This window comes from Branchiostoma lanceolatum, chromosome 7 (genome assembly GCF_035083965.1).
Source record: "Branchiostoma lanceolatum isolate klBraLanc5 chromosome 7, klBraLanc5.hap2, whole genome shotgun sequence".
Taxonomy (NCBI): domain Eukaryota; kingdom Metazoa; phylum Chordata; class Leptocardii; order Amphioxiformes; family Branchiostomatidae; genus Branchiostoma; species Branchiostoma lanceolatum.
This window is the reverse complement of record NC_089728.1, coordinates 865,348-878,382: the sequence shown is the minus strand read 5'-3', so window position 1 is coordinate 878,382 and position 13,035 is coordinate 865,348. Positions and strand designations below refer to the sequence as shown.

The following is a 13,035-nucleotide window of genomic DNA, read 5'->3' as shown; positions in this document are numbered from 1 at the left end:
TTGTTAAACTTCATGAAGTTGACATCATGATGTGTTTGACTTTGCCCAGACATTTCGATGATTGAGGATGTACTTGATTTGGACGCGTCTAAAGACAAACTTGACTTCCTTACGTCTTTATCAACACGACTTTGTGACCTCTCTATGATGAACACGAATTTGTTTGATCTTGATGAACTTGACTCTGTGGCGTCTTTATGACGAACTTGGCATTGCCCCGACATTGTCATGATTTACGATGTACTTGATATGACCACGTCTTGTGAAACACTTAGCAGAGGACGAGGTCGTATGTCCCATCACGTTCGTCTTGTTACTTTCAACACTCTATTGACAAGTGAAATTCATCATCAAATGATATAGACAGGTCATGAGATCTATGACGTTAGAAGCGAAAACTGAGGATCATATAACGGAGTAGATGAGGGGCCAACATGCTTTAGGTTAATGCTACATGCAGGTCGCCAGCAAAGCATCGGAGTTCGGACATCCTTTCATACCGACAGATGCAAATAACATTTCTCTGTTTTGAGCTAAGAAGCCTTAGTCCGGGCAAGCCGCCCGACGTGATGATGATGATGATGTCAGTAATCCTTTTGCCAAAGTACTAGTCAGGCAGAGGACATTGCCAGCAAAGCATCTAATTTCAGACATCTTCTCCACAAGTTACATTATCTGTTAATAATGTTAACGCCCGACATTATGATGATGATGTTGGTAGTCATTTTGCCAAAGTCATTCAGAGGACAGAGCCGTTATGAAAAGACAGATCATCCCTTTCGGGATATGGGGAAAGTATCTAATCAGATGGACTCAAGCAACTCACAATGCTATACAGATGAGTACCCATCACGCAAGACTTGTCTGATATCACGTCTGGTTCCATTCGTGTGCACTGGCAACTTTACCAACTGGAAACTAACTCCTGCCGCCCGACTGGAGAATAGTCTGACCTTGATCGTTCCTTCATCCGTGTGAAGTTTGCCATGGATTGTATAACGAGAATGGCCACTGTACAACCAATGTTTTTCCTTGACGCACCATTTCCGTACCTCTGAATATCGATTGATACTTTTCGCGTGGAATCATGATATGAGAGACCATGACTGACATTAAAGACTGCTTGATCTCTTCACAACCTATGCACAAATCAGTCGTTCGCGTACTCGCGTAATCTTGGACCAAGTCAATCAATATCAGCCTTATAACTGACAATTACAGATCATTGCCGACGCATGTCCATGGGTCTGCCTGGTTTGACCGGACGTTGAGCCTGAACAATGAGCCATAATTATTGATGGCGTCAGCTGTATTAAAGTTTGTATAGGTCAAGTTGTTTAATTGAACTTGAGTCTGAAGCCTTCAACTTTCTCGTTGCTGCTTGTCCACGAGATCTCTTATTTATGGCGGTATGAAAGAGTCATCACCGCAGAATCTACTGTGATTATCTTCAATGAATCCGCTTAATAATTCATAAACGGAGACCCTTTAATAAATAAAGTCATCAGGCATACGGAAGCAGGTATGATAACGGTATTCTGACTCATCGTTTCGGCACAATATCATGCTGATGTGCCATATAATGTTAATCTGTAAGTCGACACACGAGAACGTGACCATTGAAGACTATAAAAAGTTATTAGAAGATACTAGTACATAGAATGCAGGAATGGCTCGATCGCGTAATACTACGGTATTAGTGTGGCGTGTCGTATGATTGGACACTAAGTAGTAGGCGTTTCCGTAACAGATCGATGAATGTTGTAACACCCAGACAGGGAAACGTTCACATTATGCAGTCCTTGACCCACTTTTTCTGCTCGCTTTTGTCTGTCGGGAACCAGAACTGTAACTCCGGACGTGACTTCTGACACCAATCAACTACGGTGCGACGCACGGGACCGATTCTGATTCCAGCTCCAAATCCCGGACCGGCGGTGACAACAGAGTTGGGAATCCGGATCAATTTGACAAAGCCCGAGAGCAGAAAGGTTGTGCAGGTGTGACAGGGGGCAGCTACTTGTGAGATTTCAAACGCTGTCTCTAATCGAGAATACCCGCTCACGCTGGGAAGATAGATCGATTAGAAGGGTGAGCAGGAATGGTTGGCCTGGGACTGCTTCATAAATAAAATTATCGACAGTTAATGCATTTCACTTGAAAGTGGAAGAAACTTTTGAAGTCATTCAGTTCTCACCATTATTTCCTACTGCAGATCTGAAGAGGTGTCCGTTCCTATACGCCGCCGTCGTTGCCGCCTGACACAAATGACTTGCCGGGAACCTGTCTGAGCATGAAACCATTAAAATCCTAATTGCCGAGGTTCTCCTGTTCCGGGAAGCGCAGCTGCGACTTCAGTCTCCGCTCTTCCGGGAACGGAAACAAGTCTATTTCCAACATGGCTACGAATGTCAATCCCCATGGCAACACTCTCGGACGCGGAGGGATACAGATTTGCCTGATTGATCTTTACACGGTTGGAAAGAACAATCAAACTAGTAATCTGGTAATTAAGGAGTCCTAAACTTCAGTCTAAAAGTAACGTGCAGACGGCCTTCACCGACTGATACAATTAGAAGGTAGATGTTCCACTTTTGGTTATGTAGTCATGGATTCATCCGTCTTCCGAATAGCTGGAAAACGACAATGTGACAAGTACCGATATGGACAGCTAGACAAAGGCAAACAAAAGATTTGGTAAATTTCGCTTGAAAGACTGCAATTCATGCCTGCATTATCTCCAGATAATTGTATTACTTAGAGACCTTCACCCAGCACCTTCGTTGCAGCGAGTAAACCTGCTTCATCTAATTCGGTGATATCCCCTTGTGGCCAGGACGGGTTGGCGCAGAATAACTCGTCCTGACTTAAACCTTCTTACCGACAGGCCAATTAGTGTAAATCTAGTGGAAAGTTTTCAGAAGATGTGGGGAATCGTGTAGGCCACAATAGACGTAGCACACCAGCAGGCAGTCATTGGCCACAGCAGTCATTCTTTGTGGCAGTTCCATCAGCGTTTGGTACAATTTATATAGCTAATCTACCTTATATTACTGTTTGTGGCTTACAAACTGTCAAGATAGCCAAGTTGCTGACACGCCACTCATGGACCAGGAAGGAAGGCTCATTGATCGATGATTCGCGGACCAGACTGGGTTCCTACACAAACTGCTGCTTTTCACGGTGTGGTTATTGGTCCCTGGTGTAATCGCCCTTGATTCGACATTCATTAACAAGCACGGAACTCACGTCATTTGTCAGGAGAGTCTTTTCAGCGCTGACGGACCACTGACACCAGCAGGCAGCCATTGGCTACAGCAGTCATTCTTTGTGGCAGTTCGATCAGCGTTTGTTACAATTTGTGTAGCTAGTTTACCTCACATGACGAAGTGTGGCTTACAAAATGTCAAGATTCTCAAGTGCCTGACAGTTTAGCTGATACCATATTTACAGGAAGGTTCATTAATCGATGGTTCGCGGACCCGTCTGGGTACACAAACTGCTGGCTATCACGGTTTGGTTATTGGTCCCTGGTGTAATCGTCCTTGATTCGACATTCATCAACAAACACGGAACTCTCGTCCACGGCTGATACATCGTCATTACACGTCATGTGTCAAGAGAGTCGTGTCAGCGCTGACGGATCACTGACGATGAGTAGTGTCGTCACGACTCGACAATCTAGCCTCCACCGGGACTTCCGTCAGGGGTACGGTTCGTAGATTTCGGCAGAACGTCCGTGTACATTCACTACATTTGCCGAATACTAAAAGAAAAGCTGACTACAGGACCCGCTTTAAGATAAGAGGCTCCCTGTACCGAAATGACTGGTTTGCGTATGTGTGCATTGACTAAAGTACTATTAAATGTGCTGATGTTTCTCTGCAAGAGTAACCACGTCAATGTCGCCCCCGATAAACCATTTATTTAATGTTTCTTGACATCTATTTCACAAGACGTCCGATGGAATGTGGCTCTTTTCCTCGCCACGGTATCTCTCCACTACAGAAAGGGCAAACATTTCAAATACAGCCTTCAAAGTCGTCGATGTCATTTTCAACTGTCAGCTAGAGTGTGCACTCTTTCATTGTAGTAAAATTGTTCACGTTTTCTATTCTGGTGAGATGGCCACGTTCATAAGCCTTAATCATCACGGGTCAAAATAACGTCAAATACAGCAGTGGGTGCTCACTGCCCACGTCATGGGCTAATTGATCGACCAAACAGAACGGCAAATGTAATGATCAAATTTGCCACTTAATGTGCTCATTTTTTTCCGCAATAATGGTTTCATCCTAGGCCCACTTACGATTTGATGAAAAACCATTCGACTAAGCTTTCTTGATTTTCCCATTAGATGAGAATACCCATTGACGGAAGACGTTAAATGCACATCCATTACTGATGCTGTACTGCATTAATGGCCACTTTCGTTCATTAAACATCAAATGTATTCTCGGCTATTGACGTTGATTAGAGACGATTTATGGATGATCATTTGAAAGATTTTGATTTGATTTTGCCTCCACATCCGGTGGCATAGTCAACATGTATGTATCTTCGCCTGAAAGCACTGATTTTGCATGGCTCAACTTTGGTCCCGATGCCTTTTGTGAAGTTTTACTGACTGAGTGTGTATTTGATGATATGTCAAGCCTACGCCTTGTTTTTGCATTCACGTGGGAGCACGCGTGATTGGCCCAGCAGAAAATGGACGCCTGGTAATAGCTCTCCATTAATTTAGTAATTGCACAACTTTAGCGACAATTTTACACAAATTGCGATCGATCAACTGTGATAGGCAGGATAATCTAACCTAATTACCTTCGCCGAGAAGGTTATGCAGAGGGTAGCGTTTGTATGTGTGTGTGTGTGTGTGTGTGTGTGTGTGTGTGTGTGTTTGTAAAGAAGCAGAATAACTGGAGAAGGCCTGGATAGATTGTCTTGATATTTGGTAGGTGGGTAGATCTTGATGAGACCTGGAAATGATTAGATTTTGGGTCCCCTAGCGGCTTGTTCTATGTGATTTCGGTCCGATTCCATCGCCATTGGCGGTCTGGAGGTATATTCAACAATTGAAGCTTCAAGTTTAGAAAGACAATAACCCCTACATGACACTTGAATATAAAATACTGCAATGCAGGTGGCATGCTCTTCGAAATGGAACGCGATACATCCAGAAGAAAAATTAAACATGTTGTTCTCGAAACCGTATCAAGGGAAAGATGTCATGGCCTCTTCTTTTCTGAGTCATTCTGTTTCTTCATTAGACATGAACACAAGAGTCCTTATTTTGTCTAATACAGTTCCCATCTTTCAACTTTCAATGCCAATTAAGTTTCGTTAAGTTAAACGCAGTAAAATCAAAGTTGAAATGAGGTAGTCATGGTTGACGTGACGATTTAGGTGATTTTCCAAGTTTTGACCTGTCACCGCTCTAAACACGTGAACCTGAAATCGATGATTCTGACAGCTGCTTTAAACTCCAGAAGGCATCGTCCAGGGACAGCGAATAGGCGACCCATTAGCGTACTTACCTGTGAAATGTCACTGAGCACGAGAAAAGGAAATTAAGCGCTCGAAACAGGTAATGAGGTGTGCAAAATTTGCTTTGCTCACCTTTGGTGCTATAGAAGGAAGACTTAACCCCAATGTACAGTTTTCAAGTCAGACGGAGAGGCTTCCCCCAAGCGGAAATCCCAGGCCGGGGTGGGAAAATGGATGGGTGTGTGACTAGAGGCCGGTTTCCTGGCGTGCTGGTTCAGAAAGCTCACCAAGCATCAGGTGTTCGCTGTAATGGTTGGATACGCATGGACGTTTTGTGGCTACTAATACATCTGAGGACGGTAAAGTGCAGCGCTGCATGCACCTTATGGTGGTGCAAACATAACGATTCGATGACGCACCTTGGTCATTGTTTGAATAAAACTGCGGGTAAAAGGTGCCGCATGGAGTTAGGGACATTTTTGTTATATACCCAATAACTTTGCATAGTAAAATTTAAAAGGACGCGTTAGTTTGTTTTTTGTAGCAACTCCCAAATTGAGACTTACTTTTCAATTTGACAGATCTTATGACAGGTAAGCTTGCATCATCTTTTAGCTGGAGGAGAAGAAATCGGGAAAAGGAATAGATATGGCCGGATAAAAGTTAAAGTTAAAGTGGTCCCATACATCGAAAATGCGTAGGGGGGCGCCCATCTCCCATTCGTAGCTCTTGGGCCACACAAGTGCAAGTCACTACAGCAGGGGGCTGGTCCGCTGGTAGTGATGTGTGTGTTTTACTTCCATGCTCTTTCCCAAATGCTGAGTGCTAAGAGAAAGAAGCATGTATTTTTAGAGTCTTTGGTATGAACCGGCCGGGGTTCGAACTCACGACCTACCGTGACGGTGCAAGGCGAACACTCTACCAATTAGGCTATTGCACCGGTCTGATGGCCGGATGGTCTTCATGATCTCATTGTTAGCCGAAGAAACCAGAAAAAAAACTATTATTCCACAGAGAAACTGACCACTCTGTTCCCTTCCGTGCAGGTACACCCTGAAGGTGACCTGCCTGATGCAGCTCCAGGCCTACCCGCTGGACAGGCAGAAGTGCAGCGTCCTGTTCAACATCCGTGAGTCACGCTTTTTCTCTCTTTTTACTTTCGGCATGCAGAAATAACTCGTGAATTACGACTTCACTATCAAACCGTGATCAACATTCAGTCATACCGTCTTGCCGCGTGGTCGAAGTTCTGCCTCAACCATCATACAATATTTTTAAGATAGAAATGTAGTAGTATTCTTGGAGGGGTGGATGTGATAGCATTCATGACTGTCATGTGGCAGAAAATATTGTAGCAGGTATTTGGTCAGTTTAAAACGTTCTGCCTAAAGCATGAATTGGTGAATTAACTCGTGATCAAGGTTCTGCCACAACTATCAGACGAAAGAAGGAAAGTAAAAGTGATCTGGAACCAGTTTGGCTCACTGATCATGAGGAACTTAACTTCCATCGGTCGCGACAGAGAAGGCAGACGCTATGTACAATATTCATTGTAGAGGGGAAATTCCCATAGCTATTTTCGGCAAACACTATGAACAGTGGAACACGGCTTAAAGACCCTTTCCGGTAGCGTGCATGTCGGGTGAGCGACACGGTCGTGATTCGAACAGGCAGTGTTGCTTCTAGTCAACATCCGTCAGTCACGGGTTTCCTTCTTCATCCATGTGTTCAGCACCACGAAATTGTAAAAGACGACTTGAGAATTGCATATGATGTGCAGATCCAGCCGTCGACAGCTGATATTGATAATGTCATAATCACCGTCGTCGACGTCATTGCGCCACGATAATCTCACTGAAAACAATATAAAAAGCTTAAGGTAAAATGGTACGACGAATGTTAGCTTCCTCCGAGGTTTCTGCCATTCCCAAGGTCTTCTTCATCCATAGTGATTCACTACTGCAATGTTAAACCCCAACGTCTGTTTCAGCCCCCGTCTCGACTGGGTAAATACTATGATACAGATTACCTCTTTTGCTCTCGAAAGACTCACTTCTTTCTTATGGTGGACAGAAAGTTTACTTGTAAAGTTTGATCGACACATCTAGAGACACAGACGTACTTTCGAGATGAAAACTACAGTAATTACACAGAATAAAGCCCAAGGTGGCCCAAGAGCGACCACAAAGCACCTGCTCTCCCCTGTTGCTGGCTACCGTCCAAACACGCTATCAGCGCAGATGAGATGGTGGCGATAGAAGTCTCATAGTGAAAGAAGACCGCCCGCATCGCCAATACATCTTTCCAAGCGAGGGAAGATAAAAGTATAGTTATTTGCATCAATATGCCACAGCTATAATGCGATAGATGAAAAGGCATAGCTAAAAATCTATATCAAATAGATCTTAACAATCTTGGAGATCTAAAGCTGGCAAAGGCAATTTTGTTTTACTGACAAACGAGTTCAGTAAGAAGCATGTATGCAATATTTCAGGTCGTCTATTTTCGTAACTCTTTCTTCAAGAACATCGCCTCCCTGACATGTCACATGGCACGGTTCCAACATCTGGAAAATCGAACTGAGGTTTCTGCAACGAAATTGGATTCCCTTCCTAACCGTAGATTAGAACGTCATCTACAAAGATGTGCCACAAGCCGAGGCGTAAAATTGAATACGTGCCGTTCACATGAGAGTTTGGGTATAACAAATTAGGACATCAAAGTTCTAAATCGCAATGAGCTAGGACATATTACTGACACGAGGAACACTGTGATGCATTCAAATAAACGCCACTGAAATATATAGCCTTGGTCTTAGACAGACTTACATTCTGTCATCATTCAGGATATGATTACAACTTTTATGTTAATGTTAAGCTCGTTATGATTTACCAAATGCCTTCCGTTGTCCTATATTCCCGTAGAATATCAATGGGAGATTGCGCCTTACAGATAATCTGGCATGATGAGTAAGAAACGGAGAAATCTTTGGTGCCCTTGCAGTTGAGCAATTTTGCCCCAAACAAGGGTTTAGATAACCCCAGCCCAACATTAACCGAGCCCTGCCATCCCTCTACAGTGGGCGGCGTGCGGATCTTGTGGGGATGGTCGACATACTGGTTTCCCGGGGCAACGCCGGTGGTGACGCGTACATCCGGGCTACATTCGCAGCTGCAGCTGGAGACGGTGGAGACGTTTGCCTACGTCAACTCGCTGGTGTTACCTGGTGGGTTGTCATAGCAACATCTCCAAGCAGATGTTGGAAAATCATTATAGCTTTGTAGGATGTTTGTATGTGATGTCACAGCCGAAAAGCTGGTAGGCAAAAGCTAAAAGCGAAAAGTGGTCATTTTCTGGACGTAGATGGCAATCAACTGTCTACAGAATTTCTTGCATACGCATCAGTCTTTACATACTTCAATATGGCTGAATTGCGTGAGTGTAAATTCCTCCATTCCCTCAGGCTATCTATGTGCATGGATGAGGCGCTTGTGTAGCGGTCATAGGTTTCAGTCAAGGCAGAACTTAATTGCCACATCGTAACAACACAGACATCTACTCTTTACATACATGGCTACATAGTTCCAGGTGTGATATACAGAAGCCATATATACTTGGAACGAAATTGCTGCATTGTTCTACAGACGATCTGGGTGTACGAAGGCGGCGACGTTTGGTTTCGGTTAGGACACTGCATGATTGCCATGTCGTTCAATGAGTACCGGTTATATCGCTACATTGCTACAAATGTGACCTACCTGTAACAAAATTGCTGCATTGTTGCAGAGGCGATCTGCGTGTACGAAGGCGGCGCGTGCGACTACGGCGAGACGGAGAACTGCCTGCGGAAGCAGTGCACCAGCGTGGAGCGCATCACCTCGCAGGAGTGCCGCACGTGTAACTACTTCAGCGGCGTCTGTCACAACGGCACGGTCCAGGACTGCGACAGCCTACAGGCAGGTGAGATGCAACAAACGCTGGGTACAACAGATGTTGTTAGTTAGTTAGCTAGTTAGTTAGTTTTTTAAAAGTTTTTTTGTTTGTTTGTTTGTTAGTTTGTCCAGGAAGACATTAGCCTGCATTCAGGTAAGCCGCGACACGTTTTACACTGTAGATTGGGAGGGGGCTGAGAGTAGACATGTCCCACCATGAGCATCATCCTAACCATCACTGTAAGGACAAGAAGGGCCTAGTATCCATCCTTGAGGAACCCATATGTGTGCATGTTTTGCAGTAACGCAGGGTGACTCGGTCTTCACGACCGGAGAGCTGCGGTTCACCCTGACGCGGCGGCTGTCCTACCACCTCCTGCAGACCTACATCCCGTCCATCAGCATCGTGGCCATGTCCTGGATCTCCTTCTGGCTCAACAAGGACGCGGCCCCGGCCAGGACAGCGCTGGGAGTCACCACCGTCCTCACCATGATCACACAGGTCGGCAAATACCCTGTTCAAAACGTCACTTTTTTTACCATGCACAAGTCAATAAAAAACATGCTCTTCGGATTTTGCCATTAATTATCTATGATAAAGAAACGGATCATCTCATCAACAGCGTCTAGTCATGTTCATTTTCTCAGTAGAGCTTTCTTGACAAAGTCTAAAGGAAGTTTTCCATCTCTGGTTGCCTCCTTTTGTCACTGCTGTGATTGTGTTCCCCAGAGCGGTCGCACGGAGGCCATGCCGGAGGTGTCGTACGTGCGGGCCGTGGACGTCTGGCTGCTCGTCTGTCAACTCTTCGTCTTCCTGGCGCTCATCGAGTACGCCTCCGTCAACTACATCTCAAGGACTATCAGAGTACGTCTTCAAACTTTCTTTGACGTTAATTTTCAAGCAAAAGGGTATTTTGCATTTTTCAATTAATGTGTTTCTATTAGTTGTTTTGGCATCATCTTACTTTTCAGGAACAACACAGATATGTGCTAATTGCTTTTCAAAAACTTACAATCGTGCACAAGATCAGTAACGTGCGGTCGCATATAGGCGAGTAATTTTTTCAATGAAAAGATGAATGTCAACATCTCACAGATATGTGTTCTTCTGTCCCTTCAGGCAAAGAGTGAGACACCCAGCGAGCCTGCAGAAAACTGCAATTTCTTTAAGATACAAGAAGACTCCCAGAATCAGAACCACCTTGAGATTTCGGTAAAGGTGAAAAAGATGGACGGAAGGCAGATTGCCGAGAAAATCGACGAAATCAGCAAAATGCTCTTTCCTCTGGCCTTCCTCTTGTTCAACCTCCTCTACTGGTCGGTCTACTTCTTCGTGGTCCGTTGAATTGCGAAACGTCACAACTAGTGAGCAGAACGTCAAGAAAACTGGGGCACTTAATCCTGAGGCGTCGATCATCGTCTAAATGGAAAAATGATGTGCCCAGGCTTTGAACACAAGGTCATGGAACCGTCTTCTGTAGTGTCTTATCGGATGGTCTTAGCCACGGACTAAGATATTGAATATACCTGTTTATGGGAATACGCAGACGTATGAAGGACTTTGGGGATATCCCATTTAAAAGCCGTGTCCTTGTGAAAGGAGGAATAGCGCCCCCTATCGAGTCTCTCGCGAATCGACAGTTTGGAGGCGCCATGGAAAGCCTTTTAGAACTTGAGGGGAAAGAGAGACGACAGCTAAAGAATGCAGGACAGTTGGGCAGCGGACATAAACGTATATATATACATAAAATCAATGTTGTTGTGTCTCAGATTGACATGAGGTTTAATGAAGGTAAACGTATATAGTACAATTATGCATATCAGTTCCTGTTTTTTTTTTTCTTATGGAATACCTGAGGAAAGCTTGTTGAGTTCTTTGGAAAAGGCTACTTTCCTACGTATACTGTGTCCTTAGTGACCGATTCGAGGCCTTGTAGATACTAACTAGACGTGCCGCACAAGAAAACGAACCACCGGATGCCTCTGTGAGTTGTCTTAATTTGAAGACAATATTTTTGTGGACCAAGACTTGTAGCTACTTGTACGTATCACGAGCTTGTGTATCTAAGGCGAATCCTACAGATGACATCCGTTCTTCAAGCCGAAGTTCATACAGTCCATCTACAGGAGCACTTATACTAAATGCCTCCATTGAGGACATTCGGATATAGCCATATAAGCTATATCCATTTAGAAACTCCATATAGACCCTGTTTTTCAATCATTCTCGTTAATTGTGTTGTGTTTTGCGTCCACATATCACATTTAGTTCTGTATGAACGTAGGTAGATGTCATTTGTAGGCAGATTTCCTTACATAAGATGGTCATTTTGTTGCAGTGAATAGTTTAATTCCATACTTATGTCTTGTTCTATGTTAATTGTTGTTGCCATACTTTGTACCTGCTACAATATTCGTGCAATAAAGTTCTTCGTATAAAAGCGATGTAGATACTATAGGAATATGTGACCTTTACGAGTTTGTTAACTTTGATGCGTAAAATCCCCAAAAGCTTGTCGAGTCTGATTACAGTCATTGACATTCTAGATCAAGAGATACAGTAAATGGATTACAACAACATTGTGCAGTGTTATTGGAATCTATGACATTTCCTATGAACGTCAGGAAGTTGCGTACAAGCGCCCGCAGTGATACGTGTAATTGGAACCGATACACGGTAACATTTGGGATTTTTAAGACCATAAAAGTACCACAACAGAATAAGTATTACAGAATCGGTGATATTTCCGTGGAATATGAGTTTCATTTACAGTTGGATACCGCATATCCTGTGGGGACCGCATTGAACACGAGTTCGTTTGTAGAGACCTCGTACATCTGTAAATGTTAGAGTTTTATCTTGATCCTTGTCTCATTTATTGAGAAATCATGATTTCATAGTCTACTTTGTGCACTATTCAGAATTAAAGCTGTTTATAAATGTCTTGTACGTTCTCATTGCTATACCAACATTTCCTTACAAAAATCAAGGAACCAATATACTTCATAAGGCCTAAACAGTACTCCTACACTACATCGCTATAAGGTATCTACAATGTGGAGAATATATAACTCCGAGAACACAGATAGATAGACCAAAAACAATGATTTTCCGTGAAATGGTAGCCTTTTCCATTGACAGCCTGTCATATCTGATTAATGACTAGTTCTACCTACTCTTGAACAGCATTTCCTGCAACTCTGGCAAATCTTAGCTTTGAGTTCGTCTTTTCACTCACTTCATGTCAATCTTCGTATTTTATTGACTACGGACAGACACCAACATTTACAGACACACCGGCTCCGTACACGGAATTAAAAAGAAACACACACGTTCACATCAAGCTGGATAAACGAGCTGACATGCCATAAGATACAAGCTCTAAATTCATGGGCAGTATCAAACCCCGAATGGATCCAAATCTGAGTGGCACCAATTGCGTGTAATTTAGTTTATGTATAGCAGCTCCTACAGAATAAAAATACTCTTTTTACACAACCAAGAGTCTTTATTCTACCGACATTTATTCGTAAAGAGATAGATGACAATCGTTGCATTGTTTGCTGTTTTTTGATCGATAATTGTGTATGTGTTACACTTCTGTACGTTTGGGAC

The 13,035-nt window shown here is 43.6% G+C and overlaps 1 protein-coding gene across 1 annotated transcript in view; it reads left to right on the top strand.

Moving 5' to 3' along the window:
* Positions 1 to 12,148, top strand: part of LOC136438583 (glycine receptor subunit alpha-1-like) — a 51,494-nt gene extending 39,346 nt beyond the window's left edge. The window contains exons 6-11 of the mRNA XM_066433447.1: positions 6,534 to 6,616; positions 8,567 to 8,713; positions 9,274 to 9,447; positions 9,722 to 9,921; positions 10,150 to 10,284; positions 10,540 to 12,148. Coding sequence (XP_066289544.1) covers positions 6,534 to 6,616; positions 8,567 to 8,713; positions 9,274 to 9,447; positions 9,722 to 9,921; positions 10,150 to 10,284; positions 10,540 to 10,764 — 964 coding nt within the window. The 3' untranslated portion in view covers positions 10,765 to 12,148. The remainder of the gene's footprint in view (positions 1 to 6,533; positions 6,617 to 8,566; positions 8,714 to 9,273; positions 9,448 to 9,721; positions 9,922 to 10,149; positions 10,285 to 10,539) is intronic.
* Positions 12,149 to 13,035: the final 887 nt, after the last annotated feature.